Consider the following 20,214-nt stretch of genomic DNA (forward strand, 5'->3'; position numbering starts at 1 on the left):
GCAAGTGAAATTTGTAACAGTCACACCTGAGGATTATGATCTTATATGCTGCTTTTATCCCTAGACGGCTCCTGTGAGTCTGTTTTAAAGGTAATCCCAGCTGGGGTTACGACCGAGCCAAAGAGCAAAAGTTCAAGAACATTTCAGGCACCAAACAGATGATAATAAACATCTCCATCTGGTGGACATAAGAAAATAACACAACGATAGAAATCCATGATCTAAAAGATTAATTGAATCAGATTTGCTTCTGGAGCTTTTTTTGTGTATTAGAACTAAAAAATAATGAGGTTAATAAAGAGATAGATTTTATCTGAATGCAAATATATTGCCAAAAGTATTGGGTCACCTGACCTTACATGCTATATGTGGTTCTTTTACAAACTGTTACCACTTAGTTTTACAGGACGTCTTTAGATGCAGTATAATAAAAATTTGCATTCACTTAAACTTGGGAACCCAAACCTGTTCCTGCATGGCGATGCCCCTTGAGCTCCTAGAAGATCTGGTTTACATGCTTTGGAGAGTAAGATCTGGAGTCGCCTGCTATAGAGCTCTGATTTCATCCCTACACCTTTGGAACGCTGACTGCACCCCAGGCCTACTCACCTACATCAGTACCTGCCTTTCATTAAGTAGCTGATGAACACAAATATCCAAGCACACTCCAAAATCTAGTGGAACATCTTCCCAGAAGAGTGAAGGGAATTATAAGAGAAAATTGGGACTAAATGGAATGCAATGCCCAAAAATCACATACCACGTGTATGACCAGGTGACCAATACTTTTGCAAATATAGTAAATACAATTTTTTTGTAAATTCATTATCTTCATGTGTTTGAAGGACACCATTCCTGTGTCAAAACTATGATTAATCTTTACTTGTTCATGTTTTTAAATGCAATACCAATTTTTTTTCCAACCTCTTTATATTTTACATGCTGCAGGTGCCATCTAGTGGACACTGCTGAGAATTAAAGGTTTTCAGAAGTTGCTGTGCTTCAGGGAGAACATTTTACAGTAGGAAAACCTTCTGCTGTAGGAGTATACGTCAGATCTTTATCCTTTTGTCAATTGGCAACAAAACAAAGGGTATTAGATGGACCCTTTGTCAAAATCCTATGCAGTGCAACATACAGCACGGGGTTTTAAACCTGACTTCAGGATTCGGTATCAGCGAAGATGCAAAGTCTATCTTTCATTCATCTTGTGAGTCACTGTGGATTGAGAGTCTTTATATTTCCCAGGAATACTGGGCACAAATTAAATCTGAGAACCCAGAGAAAAGCCACAAAGACTTAGGAAGGACATGTGAAGCTCCACACAAACCTGAGTAACCTGAGATCAGGATTAAACCAGAGACCTTAAAACTCTCAGCATTAATGTCTAGGTGTGGTGTTCTTATTATGTGTGATCGTTCTCAACCAAAACAGCAATCACTATTGTAACGAAAAAGCCCTTTATGCACTGATGTCATTTATCCTGATCTTTTGCATTGTTCATCGTCCTGCTTGTTCATCTACAGTCCCATTAAATGCACACCAAGTATTAGGACACACTACTTTCTTGGAGGCACACAGTTGTTTAGGATGTGGTGGTATTACATTTCCCCTTGAAGATTTTACTTGAACTAGAATACAATACTTTTGTCTATAAAGTGTATGTAGTAATTATAAACGCATTTGTTACACTCAAAGTGGACAAAGAGACATTTTTGACATTGTTACAGGATAATTACATTGCTTCTAGATAGTGATAATAGCAATTGTGCAAACTGCAGATAAATATGTAAATATATGTACAGCAAATATGTGCAGAAGCGATCGATAAATACAAATTATATACAGTAAAGCAGTTTATATACAGTAAAGCAGCAAATAGACATTGCTTTGTAAATCTAACAGATTAAACAGGATAATATTGTAGTTTATAAAAATTGGTTAAGACAAAGATTATTAGCTCAAGGTAAGGGCCAATCAAAAAGCAAGCTGCTTAAGGGGCGGGGCTTGGCTAGAAAAATATTTAGACAAATTCACAAATTTACATACTAGGTGTTGAATAAAACCATGAAACTTATAGAATGTTTTTTTTTTCATTGCGACTATTTTTGGTCATATCATGATGGATTTTTGGGGGGAATTTGCGACCAATGCAATAAAAACAAAGTCACAAAAATAAAAAAAAATATGAAAAAAGATTAAAAACCAATTCAAAGTGAAGATGATGCAAGTTGAAATAATCAGTCATAGTTCACATTCACTAAATATATAATTTTCAACAACTAATAAAACCCCATCCATCTTAAAATACACAAATTGTGCCATGAAACACAACAAAACGGGGAAAATATTTCATCATATTAATTTCAATTCATTGGACTCCTACAGTCATTTCGCCGCCATGTTTTTTTTTTTTTTTGTATTATAATAATAACTTTATAGGATCAAAGGGCTGATTGGCGGTGGATGTGGAAACCGAACCCTTTGAAGTACAAAAGTTTTCAAATCACTCTGAAGGACATTAAACATGGCGGCTGTGGGCGTGTCCCTTTTTCATGCGCCCTATGTAGGGTTTATCGGTTCAGACATGCAGACTAAAAACCTGGATTTGAAAACTCCTCCTCCTCTTCCTCCTCCTCTTCCTCCTCCCGCTCTGCCGAGTCAGAGAGGCGTCTCCCGGTTGAGATTACAGTCAAAGGGGCTTGTGTTTATTCTCCAACACCGAGACAGAACATCAGTCGCAGTCACACCCAGACGATACACTCCTTAATAGGTAAGATTTTTCCTTCTTATGTTTAATATTGATGCTGCATAACCGAATGAACATCCACATCACATTGCAAAACCAAAATCTAAATCTAAACCAGATCTCTCAACCCACTCAACCCTCTCACCCTCTCCTTTTCCTGATATTTTTATGTAATTAGTGTGAAAAATGTGTAATCAGCAAAATAGAAAGTATTTTCAAAACACAGTTTTTTTAACAATGATGCAAATCTGTTTTAGGATTAGTTGTATTCTGTGAATTGGAAAGCAGAATCAAGTAGAGATCCTAAAGCAATGTATATGGCGAAGAAACAGTCATGCATCCATCAAATAATATAAAAAATATTAAGTCAGATTTCCCATATCATCATGTCATCAGCTGTAGATTAATTTAAGTCGCTGATTATTTCCTTTGGGTTTCTAATAAGTTTTAAGGGTATAAGATCAAACCCCATTTGCCATTTTAAGGGTTTTGATTAAAGCCCATAACCCTTGGATCAGGCTTGGATCAGACTATTTTTCAACAATTTTCTCAATGTTGTTGATTGGCATGTGTTACCGTTTTACAACCATCATCATTTTTAAAGCCCTTCCAGCACATCCCGGTCTTACTGTACACTGTGGAAATGCAATGAACCATTTTTTCGCCAAATCCGAGGTGACGTTTGCAGTTTCTGGCATAAAAGTTAGCGATACAGTTACTAAAGCGAAGAACATGAAGAATAAATCTTTAAAAGCTTCACCGTTGTTTTATTTCAACCCAGTGTTGCAGCATTCTTTGTCCTAATTGATTGTTGAATAGGGTTGTTAGATGTCACCTTAGGGCATAAATAATTTACATTAGAAACGTCTCCATTAAGTGGAAACGTGTTTATTATATATCTAAAATAACGCCATGTAGTATAATTCATTGTTGTGTGTTAGTGAAATGCTTGCAGCAAATGAATCTATGTAATAAAAGTAGGTTTACGCTGATTGATTTGTGATTTCATGGTTCTTGAGCAAAGCCCATAACCTTTAATCTAACTTGATGATCTTGGATCCTTCTGATGAGTACTGGTTCCACTAGTTCCTCAAATAAAGCTTGTTGAATGGTATGGTTTACCAATCAAAAGTCAAATCAGAATTGTGTTTTCTAGAGTGAAAAAATCATTTTCTAGTTCTTATGTGTGGAATAATGATGGAAAGTTTGAATGGATATGAGGTAATACTCAAGCGTTTGCGTTTGCTAAGCTACAAAGAGATGAGTATTAAAAATACATATTGTTGGCACTTCCTGTTTTGATTACTAGGGTGATGTCATAGTACCCATGGTAACTGTGGCATAGCAACTACACATTGTGCTCAAACTTTACCACAAAAAGGAAGTCGAACTTTGTATTATTGCTTAGAGGAAACTCTTCTGAAACTGTTAATACACTGGCTATATTAGATATTGTTAGTGCATATTGTTTATATTTACCAATCAGAGCAGAGTATTCAGCTGTGGCTTATCAGTGGGTTTTTCATATTTGAATTCGGTTCCTCCTCAGAGAAGGAAGCGTTGTCTGTCGATTTAGTCGGTCCTAATCCTCTCATGGGGCACTCACTAACTTTTTCCTTCCACTCATCTGCTACATTCCTGCTTCTCTTAACCCTTATTCAGTTCCACTCCTACATTGAATTGCAGTCTTACTCCCAACACAACTCTCGTAGCATGCAATTACAGACTTTGAACCCTTATATGGCTTTTCACGACGTTTGAAAGAGAAGTAAAGGTGTACTCATGCTAGGTAAACACAGTGCAGAGTGAGCTTCTTGTAATATTTGCTATGTACAATCTTATCAGCGCCTGAAGTGGGGAAGGGGGTCGGGAAGGAGGGATCTGTCGATACGGTGAGAATGAGTCAGATAAGGAAACTCTGTATTGTGTGTGTTTCATAAGTGAGCAAGAAAAGCATGTTTAGGCATGGAACACTGTTATCAAGAATGCGACCCGGAAAAAATCAGGCCAGCTTTGTAAAAAGTGTGGACTGTTTACAAATGCAATAACCGAAGAGATAGCAAGAGATAATAGTCTTGGGGATGTTCCTTTATCTCACACTGGATCACACCACCCCTATGTTGTTAAGAATACTATAACAGCACTACCTATAGTATCTACGCAATCATAACCTACATAAACAGTGCTGACTGACTGAGACTCGTCCCTGTAAAGCTCCTGGCTTTTTTCCCCCACATGAGCGCAAGGCCTGCAACGTCAGTCACGTGACCTGGGCTATTTATAACACTGTTTGGGTTAACACACTCGCTCACAGTTTAGGATGGAAATCTAAAGAGCGATGGCTGCACTGATTCTGATACTGACACCGATACTGTTTCTTCTCCGACACAAAGAATCGAAGTGCAGGACAATAGACGTCAAAGAAAATCTTCAATCGTGTTTAGAATGCGCACATACACAGACATCGATTCCCTTGGTAAAAGATTTAATTAGTAAAAGTGCCTACAGGGGCCTGTTTTCTCCCTGTGTTGTGTCACAGTTTCTTTATATGAGATCGCAGAATTTCAATTTCATTTGCCTCGGTATTGATTCAAGTCAATCCAATAAAAGCAAAGTTCGAGAGAGGTATTGTGTGTAGTAGTGTTTTTCCAGCAGGGTGTGGTGCATTACTAAATATGCAACTGTAATTGAATAAGCCTATTTTAGGTTCCAATATATTATTTAGCACCTTTAACCGTTTGGTTCAGATGATAGATGACACATCTGTGGAAGTCCATTTCTGCCACATTAAAAATAAATGTTTAAATGCGACTTTGGTTTTCGCAATTCCCACTTTTTTTCTCGCAATTCCCACTTATTTCTCGCAATTCCGACTGTATTTCTCGCAATTCCGACTGTATTTCTCGCAATTCCCACTTTATTTCTGCAAATTCTTACAATATTTCCATTCTGAGTTCTTTTCTAATAACCACGAGGTAGCTTGAGCTATCACTTCTGCTTCTGCTCTAATGTTACGATGCAACACGTGTACATACCAAACTGGAGTTAAGGATACAATGGCTGGATCTGTTCTGTCAGGGCAATTTGTAAAACCACGACTAAAATAGTCCTCTATGATTTTATCCATTGTTTCACAGATCGATCTATTGATTGTAGCCTTTTTGGTTTTTTTTATGTGCAAAGATTAGCACTACAAAGGGGGTAAATCTGCACGATTGGCAAAAAAAAGTTGGAATTGCTAGAAATAAAGACTTTAGGCTTTTTATATAACTTTTTCTATGTGGCGGAAAATTTATAAAATCTATTTATTCAGTACTTTAGTGATGGCAAATACATTAACAACCTGGTGTGTTTAATGACTGACTACAGATGTTCATATATACTAGGATTAATAACATGATTACCACATGTACATTTTTTTATTTGTTCCAAATGTTTCTCAACTCCTACTCAATAAACTGGACTTATTATGGATACTAGATTATGGACCTTGTTCTTTACTTTTCTATTTTTTTTCTCGCATATCTTACTGATGCAGAGGTGTCCTTATTTCTAACATGAACGTCCTAACAGACAGAGAGAGAATTAAATAGAGATAATGTAGGGATTACATTAGCTAGCTAGATCAAAAAAATTTTCAGCACAGTGCCAAGCAACAACCAGAGGTTGGCGTGACCAAGACTTTTTTTCTTTTCCAGTCACAACCAATTTTTTCCACCAGAAGGCAAGGGGTTAAAGTTAAAAATACCCACTGCTGCCATTCTTCTCCATCGTTTATTCCTTTTCAGTAAACTGGCTTTTATGTTGGGTGAATTGTATTCATATTTGGTCTGACCTTTGACTTGTTGGTCTGTTGTCTACTGATCTACGCAAATTTGTCTGCCGATATTACCACTATTTCTCCTCAGTGATTGGCCATATTTGGGTTGTGGACCGTTCTCAGCACCAATATGACGTATTACAACAATACACCAAATGTTTCACGGTATTCATAAAGTTTTGTGAGGATTTAAAACATTCAGAATGTTAACCATTTTCAGCCTGTCTTAAATCTTTCGGCCTGGGGTGGACCTGAACAATTTCAAACATCCTCAAACACCCACCACAAGTGCCTCTGTCAACACAAGCCCCCATTCCAAGGGCCTTCCTGCAGGGTTGTGCCAAACTAAATGCAGAACTATGTTAATGCTCAGTGGGTATGCTTGTATTATGTGTTTGTAAGTATATGTAGGCGATAGAAAAGGCAGCTGGAACAAATGTTTTTGCAGGCAGCAGCTGCTGTTTCCATCGTGCTAGCCTGAGTCACAGCTCTTCCTCTTCATGTGGGCTTGGTCTAAAATGTCCTTTAGCACTGGGGGAAAAAAAACGTCCAGTCCCTGGGTTTTTTAGATACTTCCAGTTTTGTAAATCTTGTGATGTGCGGTGATGTACAGTGGACCTAATGATTCATAAAGCAAATATGTTGAGGCTACCAAACAAAAACTAATGAAGGAGTGAGTTTAACATAAGGCATAAGCTAAAACGTTTTTATTCAAAGACTGGGGGTTTGTGTTAAGAGTTGGCAACTATAAATTAAAACATGTATAAAAGGGAAACTTTAGCTTTTGCACCAGGATAGTGATTTTATTGGGTTGGCAGTGTCCTGAGGACTAAGTAAAAAGTAATACCTGAAGATAGTTTTTCCTCACTACTATCACTTCTGGATTGCTGAACAGAAATTGACATACGTACTTCTGTCTATTCTGTCTAATGAAGTTGAATTCAAATCTATACTGCATCTTTCCATGAACAATTTCTCATTCTTGCAAATTTGGTTTAGTTGAATATTTTCCAGAATGGCGAATCACTGAGGCAGCATGGGTAGCTTTTTCTGTTGTAATTTGCTCCTTAACTCAGGTTACAATGTGTGGAGTTTTCTTCATGTCTTGTGCAGGTTTTCTTTTGGCTTTTATTTAATAAACATGCTTGTATGTGGGTTGCAATAACAATTTACCTCTAGATTAGATTCAACTTTATTGTCATTGTGCAAGGTACAACTACATAGCCAATGAAACACAGTTAGCATTAGATGTGAATGTGTGTTTTTGCATGATGCTCTATTTTGGATTGGTAAAATTGGTAAATGTTCTCATCTGTAAGTTCTATGCTCATGATTTTTCCAGGCGCTATGGTGTACCATGCTGAGTTTGAGAAGGCAGGCCAGCAGCCTGGACTGCAAGTGTGGAGGGTTGAGAATTTTGACCTTGTTGCTGTACCAGAGAACCTGTATGGAGGGTTTTACACTGGCGACGCCTATGTGGTCCTCAACACCATCAAACAGCGCTCTGGTAACCTGCAGTACGACCTCCACTTTTGGCTCGGTAAGACTGGTGTTCATATGAGCTGTGGTATGATTTGCTACAAAACATTTAGCATGTTAGCCATGGTAAGCTTTAGTAAAACGGAAAATAGGAAGAAATTGCTAATAAACTAGCAGATGATCATATTATTGGAGCCATGTCTTTAAATCAGACTTTATCATGCTTAATTTTTACTTCATTGGTTTACATATTACACAGCAATTCAGTTGATCTTTACAAAGTAGTCATTGTTATTTCTAGGTGACTTCTGCACGCAGGATGAAAGTGGATCAGCTGCCATATTTACTGTGCAAATGGATGATCACCTGGGTGGAAAACCCATACAATACCGTGAGGTCCAAGGACATGAATCCAAAACGTTCTTGGGCTACTTTAAGAAAGGGCTGCAGTACATGGTAAGTGACATGCACATGAAACATAATTGTTTTAATATCGAAAGGTCACAGTTACGCTGTACTTGTAATTAATCATAATAAAATAGTTTTTCTGACAGTATTCAGTACTTAACACTGAATGAATTACTCCAGCTAGTTCAAATTTATAAACTTGCTGAATGAAATCCAAGAGGTCAATAATACAGGCTTTGTAGAAAAGTTAGTGGGTGTGGCCAGTTTATCAGACGATCTGGGAAAAAGCTGCATGCAAATGAACACAGGCACCCAGGCGTAACGTCTAAGGCAAATGGAAATTGGAATCGCATCCAACAAACTAAGTAAATATACACTGACCAGGCATAACATTATACCATTATGACTGGTGAAGTCAATAACACTGATTATCTCTTATTTATGTGGCAGAACATTTTGTCCTGAAAGCAGGAAAAATCTACAAGCTTTGAGAGAGTTTGACAAGAGCCATATTGTGCTGGCTAGACGACGGGGTCAGAGCTAATTGTATGAAATAAGCCCTAGGACTAAAAGAAATGTTTCTTATATTTGCATGACCAAGTTGTCTACACTCTGTGCCGCTCGAGGTTGACTCATAGGTTTCTACTGATGGGTGAAGCTCCTCCCTTATGTCTCTCATGTCAAGTTCCCTTTTAAACACATCTTGTTGAACTTTTACGACACTGCAAGAAACGATTTTACTCAGAAACATGTTGAGGGATATTTTATAATATTTCATAAGTTTTTGTCATGTTTATAACCTTGTAGCTAACATGATGTTAAAGCTTAATAAACAAACAAACAAACAAACGATTGGGTCGGAGAATCTCCAAAACTGCAGCTCAGTCTGCACTGGTCAGTATCAAAAGTGCTCCAAGAAAGGAACAGTGGTCAACCGGCAAAGAGGCTCATTGATGCACGTGGGGAGCGAAGTCTGGCCCGATCCAACAAACGAGCTCCTTGTAGCTCACATTGTTGAAGTTCATGCTGTTAATGTTCGACGGGTCACGACTGTTTTAGCAGCAAAAGGGGACCAACAAAATATTAAGCAGGTGGTCATAATATTATGCTGATCTGTGGCCATTAGGTTATGTCTGGTCAGTGTACTTAGTTTTCTCTTTATTAAATTAATTTGAAGTTTTATATATATACGTTATATAGACATAGGTTTGTGGACACCTGACTATAAGATTGTGCTTTTTGAGCATACCTCCACTCTTCTGGGAAGATGTTCCACTAGATTTCTGAGTGGGCTTGTGAAAATTTGTGCTCATTCAGCCACAAAGTTGTTAGTAATGTCAGGTGCTGATGTAGGTGAGGTGAGGAGGCCTGGAGTGCAGTCGGAGTTCCACAGGTGTTCAGTGGGGTTGAGGTCAGCACTCTATAGCAGGCCAGTCAAGATCTTCCACTGCAAACAATGTAAACCATATCTTCATTAAGCTGGTTACTGACGTCCTATACAATCGTGTGCCTCCAAAAGTCTGGTGAAGGACCACCTATGACTAGAAAAGTCTGGTGTCCCAATACTTTTGCAGTTATGAGAGCAATTTGGCTTTCAGAATATCAGTCTTTATCAGCTTTTTGGCTTTAATCCTTTTTCTTCTCGTCTCAGAAAGGAGGAGTGGCATCAGGGTTTAAGCACGTCGTCACCAACGAGGTGGTGGTGCAGCGCGTGCTCCAGGTTAAAGGTCGTCGTGTCGTGAGGGCAACAGAGGTGCCGGTCAGTTGGGACAGCTTCAACAAAGGCGACTGCTTCATCCTGGACCTCGGCAACGTGAGTATCTGAGGGACCAAAATCTGCTCATTCTAACGTTTCTATAGTAACGTTTCTACAGGCTTTACATAAACATACTTGGAACAGTTGATATGTTGACGTTGTCTCTGAGTAGATGTTTATTTTTCGGTTCTGGAAGGAGTCAGATAGAGAAGTACCATTCAATTGAATTCCCGCTCGCCTTTTATTTCTGTGTATTACAGGAGATCTACCAGTGGTGTGGCTCCAAGAGCAATCGATTTGAGAAGCTGAAGGCCACTCAGCTTGCCAAGGCGATCCGTGACAACGAACGTAGCGGGAGAGCGCGTGTGTACGTGTGTGATGAAGGTGTAGAACGGGAAAAGATACTTGAGGTGAAGATTCGAACTGGAAAACACACTTATGTCAGATTTAGTCAACAGGACACTGTAAAAATACGTTCCCTCTCTCTTGACAGGTTCTAGGAGAAAAACCAGACCTGCCTGAAGGAGCCGATGATGACCTCAAGGCAGATGCGTCCAACAGGAAACTGGCAAAACTGTACAAGGTGCTGTGACTATTTGAAAACACACACACACACACATACAGATGTTTATTTAACTCAGGGTCTGATGTACGTGTCTTCTAACAATCCCGCAGGTTTCCGATGCGAGCGGCAGCATGTCTATGGCCTTAGTCGCTGATGAGAACCCTTTTACCCAGAGTGCTCTGGAGTCCACAGACTGCTTTATCCTGGACTATGGCTCTGATGGCAAAATCTTCATCTGGAAAGGTGAGTCCATGACAACAGCTTTAGTATCCAGTACCTGTAAACACCCTCATGTCCTTCCTTCACTCCAAAAGCTAGCCAGCTGGGAGTTAAACATGTCAAAGTACAACATAAAGGCTCATATTTTGTTGACCACTAACATTAGCATGCAGGCTCAGTGACTTAATGCCTTTGCATGCCACATTTTTGGATCATTTGCATACCGAACGTCATGGTTAAAAGGTTGGGAGTGTTGTGTGAGCTCATACTTGATGCTGTTCTAATCGGATATTAAACTACTGAAGTTCTGTTAGGGGTATGATATGGTCCGGCATGTTGGTATAGGAAACTAATCAAAGACGGTGTTGTGATGGGACAGACACAAGCCGTTTTTTTTTTAAAGCCCCTTTTAGTAAAAGATGTTACTTTAGAAACAATACACGATTAGAATAAGTGCATTTTTATAAACCTTCATTATCGCCAAAAACGACTTTCAAGATTTCAACACCTATAAATATAATAATTAATAATAAATACTTTTTATATATTTGAGCATCAATCCATAATGCATTCGAAATCCCATGCGAAGAATTTTACATGCTAGAAGTTCTTAACATCCAGCCGTCCTTTTCCGAACAGGAAAGGACGCCAATGTGGATGAGCGCAAGGCAGCCATGAAAGCAGCAGATGGCTTCATTAAGAAGATGGGCTACGAGAAGCACACTCAGGTCCAGATCCTCCCCGAGATGGGCGAGACACCACTTTTCAAGCAGTTCTTTAAGAACTGGCGCGACGTGAACCAGACAGACGGCATGGGCGTGGCGTACGTTTCCAACCACATCGCCAAGATCGAAAAGGTGCCATTCGATGCCGCTACGCTGCACGAGTCGCCTTCAATGGCGGCGCAACATGGCATGATTGATGACGGCAGCGGAGAGAAACAAGTGAGAGCTCGGCACCTGCATATGTTCTGATCACTAACGACACCAGATATTCGTTCTTGCCGATTTAATGTTAGTAACAAGTAACGAGAGAGCATCTGATGTTCTTCCTTTAAAGATCTGGCGTATTGAAGGTTCTGACAAGGTTCCCGTCGACCCGTCCACTTATGGCCAGTTCTATGGCGGTGACAGTTACATCATCCTATACAGCTACAGGCACGGCGGCAGACAGGGACACATCATCTACATTTGGTAAGACTGAGACAAAGTCATGAACGTTTATTTTTTTAACATCTTCCTTGCTAGAGTTATACACTTCTTCCCACCGTTTAACTAAAGCCTGGAAAGATTACGGTCCCTGGAATGGACCGCGATATATGCGCCACTTATCAGAACTCGTTCGCCACTTAGTAACGCCATGCTAGCATTCATTCTTATACCTGTAACATTCAAATTCCCGGTTTGACTTGAACGCCGCTTGTATAAATATAGCCATGCAGCTAGCACTTCCTGTCATCAAATCTGAGGAGCTTAACAAAGGCGTATTTGTTTCTGTTAGGGATTAAATTTACTTCAAGATTTACAACTTTGTCTTTGACCTATAAACTAGCAAACCTTGGTTTTAAGTAACAGCAGAAAACGTGTGAGATTGTGGGTTATTAGTCTGGGGAAAAAAAGCTGTTAATTAATAAGCAAAAATCAAAGCAGACTTTTGGACATTTTTTTGAAGTGTGGTAAAATCAACAGAAATACAATTGACTCATTGAGTTGCAAGAAATAGAGCTCCAAGTTTGGCTAAAATGGCCGATTTCTACAGCTCTGAAAGCTAATTTTAGGGTTTTAAAGGACCAAATATTGTTTTCATTTCCATCAGATAAAAATAGAGCTAAGCGGTTAGCAGCATCTGTCACAACACCGAGGTGCTTAACAATGTTGTGTGGCAGCTTGCTTCATCAGCAGAATGAGCATTTTGCTGATCGCTTGTTTATGGAGTTCGATCTTTTCCCGCAGGCAAGGAGCAGACTCCTCACAGGATGAAATTGGAGCATCCGCCATCTTGGCTATGCAGTTAGATGACGAGCTTGGAGGAGGACCTGTGCAGGTAAGTCATTTACCTCAATTTCATTCATTTTTTTATGTGGTTTGTCACCTTCATCTTCATCCATCCTTCTTTCCTGTCCTTTTTTTTATTTGCTGTTTGTGTGTTTTTAGGTAGCTGGTGCTCCTATCACTACTCAGGTAGCCCTGTCTCAGACCAGCATGCCTTTCTTTAAAAAAAAAAATAGATAAGGATGCTGCACGATTTTGAGAATGCTTATCTCATAGATCATCATCTGAGGTCTATGAGAAGACACTAGACCGCAACTTGACTGATAAAAATAAACCAGGCTATTTATTATTCAGTTTTTTACAGGGGTGCCAACATTTACAGGTTACGGCATAAAAAATGCAGTTCAGTGTAAAAAGTGTTTTTGATAGGAGTTACATTTACTTCATGACTTTATTTTTGACCAGTGTGAATTTGTGAACCTTGGCTTTAAGAGCGAGCAGAAAAGAGTGTGAGACGATTTGATTGGTTTACAACTAAAAAAACAGTTACCACTGCATTCTAGGGGTATAACGACACACTTTGGTCACGAGTCGATTCCCAGTAGTGTGTTCATGATTTGATACTCATAAAGATTTCAAATAAACTCAAACGTTTCAGCTCCATATTCGGCTAAAATGCCCGATTTCTGCTGCCGATATCGTAGGTCACAGGTGCTGGTGATTAAAGCCTCCTTAAGAACTCGTTTTAATGGTTATAATGAGGTAACCATGAAACTTAATGTATTTGGAATCCGGAGATATCAGTCACTAGACAAACTGTGAGAGAAAGCGACAGCGTAGGGAACCGTACAGCTTATTTTAATTTGGACAAGGACTAGACTGCAGAAATGGACTTTTTTACTATGAAAAAAAAACCGATTGTATAAAGTAATTTAATACTTTCAGCTGGTTGCTTTCAAATCCAAACATTTCTGGTGTGTCATTTCAGAAGCATCAGTTCAGCCTTCGTTTATTAGCATAGAGACGCTTTGTCTGCCAACTTCTATTCAGTTTTTTTGTGGTAAATTTTCCCCCTTAATCCCCCCCCTGCTAGATTTCTCTTGCTTACGATGATGGCATCTCTGTTTTCCTGCTTATCTTTCACATTTCACATATTTCCTCTCAGCATCGATCATCTCTTCACGTGTCTTTGTATGTTTCCATGCATCGTGTTTGTGTACACACCTTTTGTGATGTTTTGTGTCACACAAATCCTGATGGCATTTGTTATTCACTGTCCAACAAAACACATAGCTGAATGTATTGTTTGTTGTGTCAAATACTGAAAAGAAAAATCCAGTCAGGAATGCACAGGAATGCGATGTCAAATGCAGGACCCCCAGATAACGCTAATACCAGCCTCAGCAGCACAAACCTCAGGAGGAACATTTGGGGAACTAAATATGGCATTTGTGTCCAAATATGGCTGGAATCAGGCTGAAGAGTAAACAAGTGTGTAATTCAGGGAGGAGTGGAGACGAAGGAAAGACAGTTGGGTCTAGTGTTCGGTGAAGAGGACGTAATAGAGCCCTGTTTGTCCGAAACTTGATGAAGCAATGCTTTTTCCAGTTGTTAAACAGCTTCACAGTCACTCTGCCAGCCAGAAAAAAAGCTGCTTGGCTTTACAGAACACTCGAGCTGATTGGCTCACTGATGCCCCCTGGTGGATAGCAGTAAAAGCGGATGAGCTGTTATTTCACAGCTGGTTAAAAATCGTGGCTGTCATTAGTCCTAAGGTGCCATGCATTATAATAATTTTTCTTCCTTGTTTTCTCATGATTATGACTTAATCATGAGAAAACATGATTAAGCATGATTTAATTATTTCCTCGTGATCAGCACTTTTTTTGGGGTGTATTTGGAGCATGTTCTTGTGGCAGCATCATCGTCAGACACATAAGGTCTCCTCTCTCTCTCTCTCTCTCTCTCTCTCTCTCTCTCTCTCTCTCTCTCTCTCTCTCTCTCTCTCTCTCTCACCTTCTCAATGCAGAGATAAAGTCCAAATTTGATGCTGGAAATTAATAACTTTAATAAAGATTTTAGACGCCAACGATACAATTATACCCCGTGAGTGAACGAGTTCGCGATCACGAGAAAATTATAAAGAAATTGAATTTAACGGCCTCTTAGGACTTCCGTACTATAATGGCTATATTTAGAGTTTTAAAAATATATATACCTCTGCTTTTGTTTGTTGTTGTTTTTCATGTTTGGGTATCATGAGTACATTTGTATCTCACAGATATTAAATAGTTTAACATTATATCATTGTAACAAATAATAGACATTAATAAAACCCTCTGCTCTTCCACACCAGCTGACTATGCTGAAATATGATCGCTGAAATAATCATAGTCATTGAACTTCTGGTTATATGCTTCATTCGAGTGGAATTTCACCGTGCATGTGTGCTTTTCAGGTGCGTGTGGTTCAGGGTAAGGAGCCGGCGCATCTCATGAGCCTGTTTGGTGGAAAGCCCATGGTGGTGTATCAGGGAGGTACATCCAGAGATGGAGGTCAGACTCCACCTGCACAGACTCGGCTGTTCCAAGTGCGCTCCAACTCGACCGGATGCACCCGGGCTGTAGAGGTCAGTGTGTAACGTTAACGTCCTTCGATGAGTGTGACAGTACGAACGATGCTGTCTAACAACAGTCTAAATCAAGTGGTCGCTTTTATGTTTCTGCTAAAAGAATCATAGCAGGGAATCCATGTTTAACTGTGGACTACAGTGAACTATATTGAAAGTTGTAACGTTGGAGCTTCTTAATTCATGTCAGTCATAGCTGAATTTTTTTTAGATTTATTTATTTATTTTAATGAAGATTAATTCAGGGTTTTTTTTTCAGGTTTAAGATATTGCCTATACCAAGCTGCTGTAAATTAGGAGGCAGGAAAGAGTGTAGGATGGGGCTTTAAGCCTAAGTTTTTTTTTCTGGCTGCTTGGAATCAAACCCAGGTGTCTGAGGGGAACGAGAAAGGAAAAGACTTAGGTGGAAAGGATTTTTTGCTCCTTTCTGAAAAGATGAAGACTAGGTTGACAAGGCGAGTCCAAACTGGTGCAGAGAAAGTTCTAGAGTATAAAAATAACCTATACCAGTTCAGTCTTTACCTCACAAAAGCATTAAGTGACGGTCAATTCCTTCATTTCGAACGAGTCTTTAATGTGACTCAGAAGAACGAGTTGTCTCAAAGAGTGATTCGTTGTCACTTGGCTCTCATAGACGCTAAGCAATTTATTACATTAAATAGAATCGAGTAGTTCATCTCATGAGTCCCCTGGTCTGAGTCATTTGTGCTTTTGTCATGTGACTTCCATATATGCTACACAATGCGATAGTTTTTTTGGGGTTTTTTTGGGGTCGAGATCTTCACATTATTATTACAAAAAGTATGGAAATCACGTGACAAAACGTCAAAGAAACAAAATGAAGTAAATAAACTAAATGAGATTCAAAAAATCCTGTCACTGAAATGATCCGATCTTCTCATCAATACTGAGCATGTGAGTGAGTCTAAAGCTTCCCTTAAATAGATCCAGGAACAAGTGAGACTTGTTGAGAGTGAAACAACATGCTAAAGAGATTCTGGGGTCTTGCAAAGTGTGTTTGCATTTATTAAAATGCCCTTCTCCAGGTTGATGCTGTCTCCTCAAATCTAAACTCCAACGATGTCTTCCTCCTGGTGACTCCATCGGGCAGCTTCATGTGGGTCGGTGTTGGTGCCAGTGACCCTGAGAAACAAGGCGCCCAGCAGCTGGGTGGCCTCCTCGGGGTCGCTGCTTCTGAGATCGCAGAAGGTGGAGAGAGTGGTAAGAGCAGAGCTTATTAACAGTAGTTTCTTGGTTACAACACATTTGCTCATAGCTGATATAATGATATACCACAACATTGAATGCAACTATAAATGGACTATAAATGCACTTCAGTACACCACTGTGTAAATGATTCTTTTTTTTTTTTTTTATAGATATAAAAAGGTATTTATCTACATTATTACATTACCTATAATGTTCTATGCTTATAAGGATTCATGTTGTTCTTTGGTGTGTAGGCGACTTCTGGGCGGCTCTGGGAGGACAGATGGATTACCGCACATCCACCAGGCTGAAGGATAAAATGGACACTCACCCACCCAGACTGTTCGCCTGCTCCAACAAAACTGGACGCTTCATCGTGAGTGTTTTCACAATATTTTATTATGGCTGCTGATTGATAAAATTTAAAAAATGTAAATTGTTGGCCATGAATTGCATTATTGATTAGGTAGGTCTATGGTCTATGGTAATAACACCCTATTGCCTTATTGCAAGCCACAAGTAGTAAAGCTCTTTTTTAATTCATTATTGCTTAAAAAATTATAAACAAGTATTTGGATCATACTCGCTGATTGATTGTGCAACATGGATACTGGATACAAAACAAACAAAACACTCCATGTAAAATAGTACAGAATTTATTATAAAAACAAAAGTAATGAATCATGAAAATGTGCTAAATGAAATTAATATGAATATATCCATTATAGTAATTAATATAATTATATATAAAAATAAATTCTAACTATAAATATAATGTATAATGCTCTCGTGTCAAAACAAACAGCATGTGATGTCAGTGATTCGGCTCTAGGGGCTGCTCTTGTTCTGACAGCGGACCTACCTGGAAAAACTATCATTATGGATTTTTGCCAATAGCAGATCAACAGCAATTAACTATCGCTGCTGATAAATTGGCAAAACCGATGGTTTGTTGGTCTAATTTTTACTATATGTTGGTATTTGTATTGGTATTTGTTGGTATTACTATTTGTTGGTCTAATTTTTACTATATATTGTGTCGTCATCAAATCAACATCTTGTATTTAGACGACACTGACCGTTCTGGGAATCGATTTTTTTCTTTTTTAAAAAGTTGATTTTCTAACTTTGGAGTCGGCTGTTAGTTCTGAGTGTTTCAGTGAAGCGAATTTGAATCGTATTTGTTATTTTGTGAAATAATTGGCCGTTGAACCACCTGCCTGTGTAGATTGAGGAGGTACCTGGGGAGATGACTCAGGAAGACCTGGCCACAGATGATGTCATGCTTCTGGATACCTGGGACCAGGTAACATTACATTTCGTGATTTTGTACCATTTGCCTTAAGCTTTAGTGAATCATGCACTCATGTAAATCCTCCTGAGGTTACTGACTGTGTTTGTTTTGCAGGTGTTTGTATGGATCGGTAATGAGGCACATGAGGAGGAAAAGACTGAGGCAATAGCATCAGGTGAGGCTCATTAAATTTCTCACTCGTGTGCGACACAATATAACAGACTCAGATGTGCGGAAAGTACCTCGTTATATATACGTGTTTGGTTTTTTTTGTATTCCAAGTAAATAATAGCTGTTTGTAACTATGAACAGGTCATTATTTAGCACCTATAATGCAACTACTACTAAAGGTATATAGTAACTTGAATTTTCTGTGTATTATTATATAGATAAGAAAAGTATGTTAAGTAAACATTTATGGGAGGAGTCAAAAGAGGCTAGTGAGGGAGAAATAAATGCATCACACATGACTAAATCGCTTTACCTCTTTTAGCTGCCCGCTACATCGAGACAGACCCGGCCAACCGGGACCGCCGTACTCCTATCGTGAAGATCAAGCAAGGCTTCGAGCCACCCACGTTTACCGGCTGGTTCCTGGGCTGGGACCACGATTACTGGAGCAGTGACCCTCTGGACCGTGCCATGGCTGAGCTTGAGATTTAATCCATCACCTCTGTCTTTTCCACCCCACTGCCTTAGTATGGTAGCAGTCATAGTTGCCCTCTTACCACTGATCAACACATTTTTTTTGTTTTTTGCATTGGAGCATTTGGGGGATCAGTGTAAAAAGGCAACTCGTCACATCTTGTCTGCAGTCAGCTTTTCTTTCCAGTTGCACTTTTTTTTTTTACTGCATTTTAAACGTAGGAATTATACTTCGAACCGTATTTCAGCAATATGACGTTGTTTTTAGGCTAGATCATGTGGCGTTGAAAGCTTTTTATTCGCTAGTGCTGTTTCAGTGCTCCTTTTGATCACACCGTAAAGACCAAAACACGTCGGATGACAATTCGAGGGGTTTGTAAATCGCAGATTGTCGCTCCTATAACGGAGGTTCAATCTCAAATTAGGAATCACCAAGGGAATATCATGGCTGTTTACTGAGGTTAGTTTCGTTTTCAGCGTGCTGTTGCCTGGCAGAGCAACAAACATTCTCTAGGGATGCAGAACATATAGGTTTTTAAAAAAAGAAAAAGAACAAAGCCTGTTTTTTCCTGTAGGATTGCATATAGTTTGCTTTTATGTATGATTTTTAAGATTTTTTAATTCTTCAGATTTTTAAGGGCGTTTAACAGCAATAGTATCTTCCCTTAGTTTGCACTTTTTTGCCACTTTATTCAGAGTGAATATTTGAAATGAAGCCATTTATCTGAATATATAGTGCCTCAAAAATAGTAATATCCAAAACATCAGCCTTATGTCCATGCCTTTTTTTTTTTACCCTCACACCATGTACAGTAGCTATTTATAGTAATACAGGGATCTGTGCTGATGTCGTGCATTATTCCTATCTGCTGCCAGAGGGCGCTATAGAACAGTTTGGCAGAAAATCATGAGAACATAAGATCTTATAGAGATAATATTCTGGGAGTGATCAAGACCACACACACAGTATATAACCAGGAGCTTGTTCTTTGTACAACCATATATATTCATTTTCTGCTAATGAAAATATGCCATTCTATTGGCTTACTTTTGGTCACATATCCCCATGTCAATCTTTTTAAACAATTTCCATAAGTAGTAGCAGCTCCAGCTTTCAGCAAATGTTTCACTTCCGATTTATAATTGTGTCATACATACATAATCATGTCAAAACAACAAACCTCCTACAAAGAACAGGCCTCTGGTGGTCTCTGTGTATCTTTGCTTTGTGTCTCCTTGGCGTGTCCGCTTATTAATGACCGGCCTGACCATTTATTTAAAATAGTATAATCCTGGAACAGCATGAGAAAAACATTTCCAGTATGCATCACTGTGTCATAGTCACAAATTCCAGTCTTTGCTGCTTTTCTAAACCCTGGTACTGACACCAAACAGATGCCCTGCCTTACATTTGTTACAATAAAAACAGCTCTGTGCATCGTTTCCTTTT

At 39.1% G+C, this 20,214-nt stretch overlaps 1 protein-coding gene across 1 annotated transcript in view; it reads left to right on the top strand.

Annotated features, from left to right (window-relative positions):
• The window catches only part of gsna (gelsolin a), a 51,824-nt gene extending 31,622 nt beyond the window's left edge, over positions 1 to 20,202 (top strand). Inside the window, exons 2-17 of the mRNA XM_083564064.1 lie at positions 2,740 to 2,773; positions 7,912 to 8,109; positions 8,350 to 8,504; positions 10,108 to 10,269; positions 10,473 to 10,622; positions 10,706 to 10,795; positions 10,888 to 11,020; positions 11,636 to 11,940; positions 12,056 to 12,189; positions 12,949 to 13,039; positions 15,446 to 15,616; positions 16,663 to 16,837; positions 17,080 to 17,201; positions 18,054 to 18,131; positions 18,234 to 18,294; positions 18,613 to 20,202. Of these exons, the coding sequence (XP_083420190.1) occupies positions 7,917 to 8,109; positions 8,350 to 8,504; positions 10,108 to 10,269; positions 10,473 to 10,622; positions 10,706 to 10,795; positions 10,888 to 11,020; positions 11,636 to 11,940; positions 12,056 to 12,189; positions 12,949 to 13,039; positions 15,446 to 15,616; positions 16,663 to 16,837; positions 17,080 to 17,201; positions 18,054 to 18,131; positions 18,234 to 18,294; positions 18,613 to 18,782 (2,190 nt within the window). The 5' untranslated portion in view covers positions 2,740 to 2,773; positions 7,912 to 7,916 and the 3' untranslated portion in view covers positions 18,783 to 20,202. The remainder of the gene's footprint in view (positions 1 to 2,739; positions 2,774 to 7,911; positions 8,110 to 8,349; positions 8,505 to 10,107; positions 10,270 to 10,472; positions 10,623 to 10,705; positions 10,796 to 10,887; positions 11,021 to 11,635; positions 11,941 to 12,055; positions 12,190 to 12,948; positions 13,040 to 15,445; positions 15,617 to 16,662; positions 16,838 to 17,079; positions 17,202 to 18,053; positions 18,132 to 18,233; positions 18,295 to 18,612) is intronic.
• The last annotated feature ends 12 nt before the right edge of the window (positions 20,203 to 20,214 follow it).

Source organism: Silurus aristotelis (assembly GCF_946808225.1).
Source record: "Silurus aristotelis genome assembly, chromosome: 16".
Lineage (NCBI taxonomy): Eukaryota > Metazoa > Chordata > Actinopteri > Siluriformes > Siluridae > Silurus > Silurus aristotelis.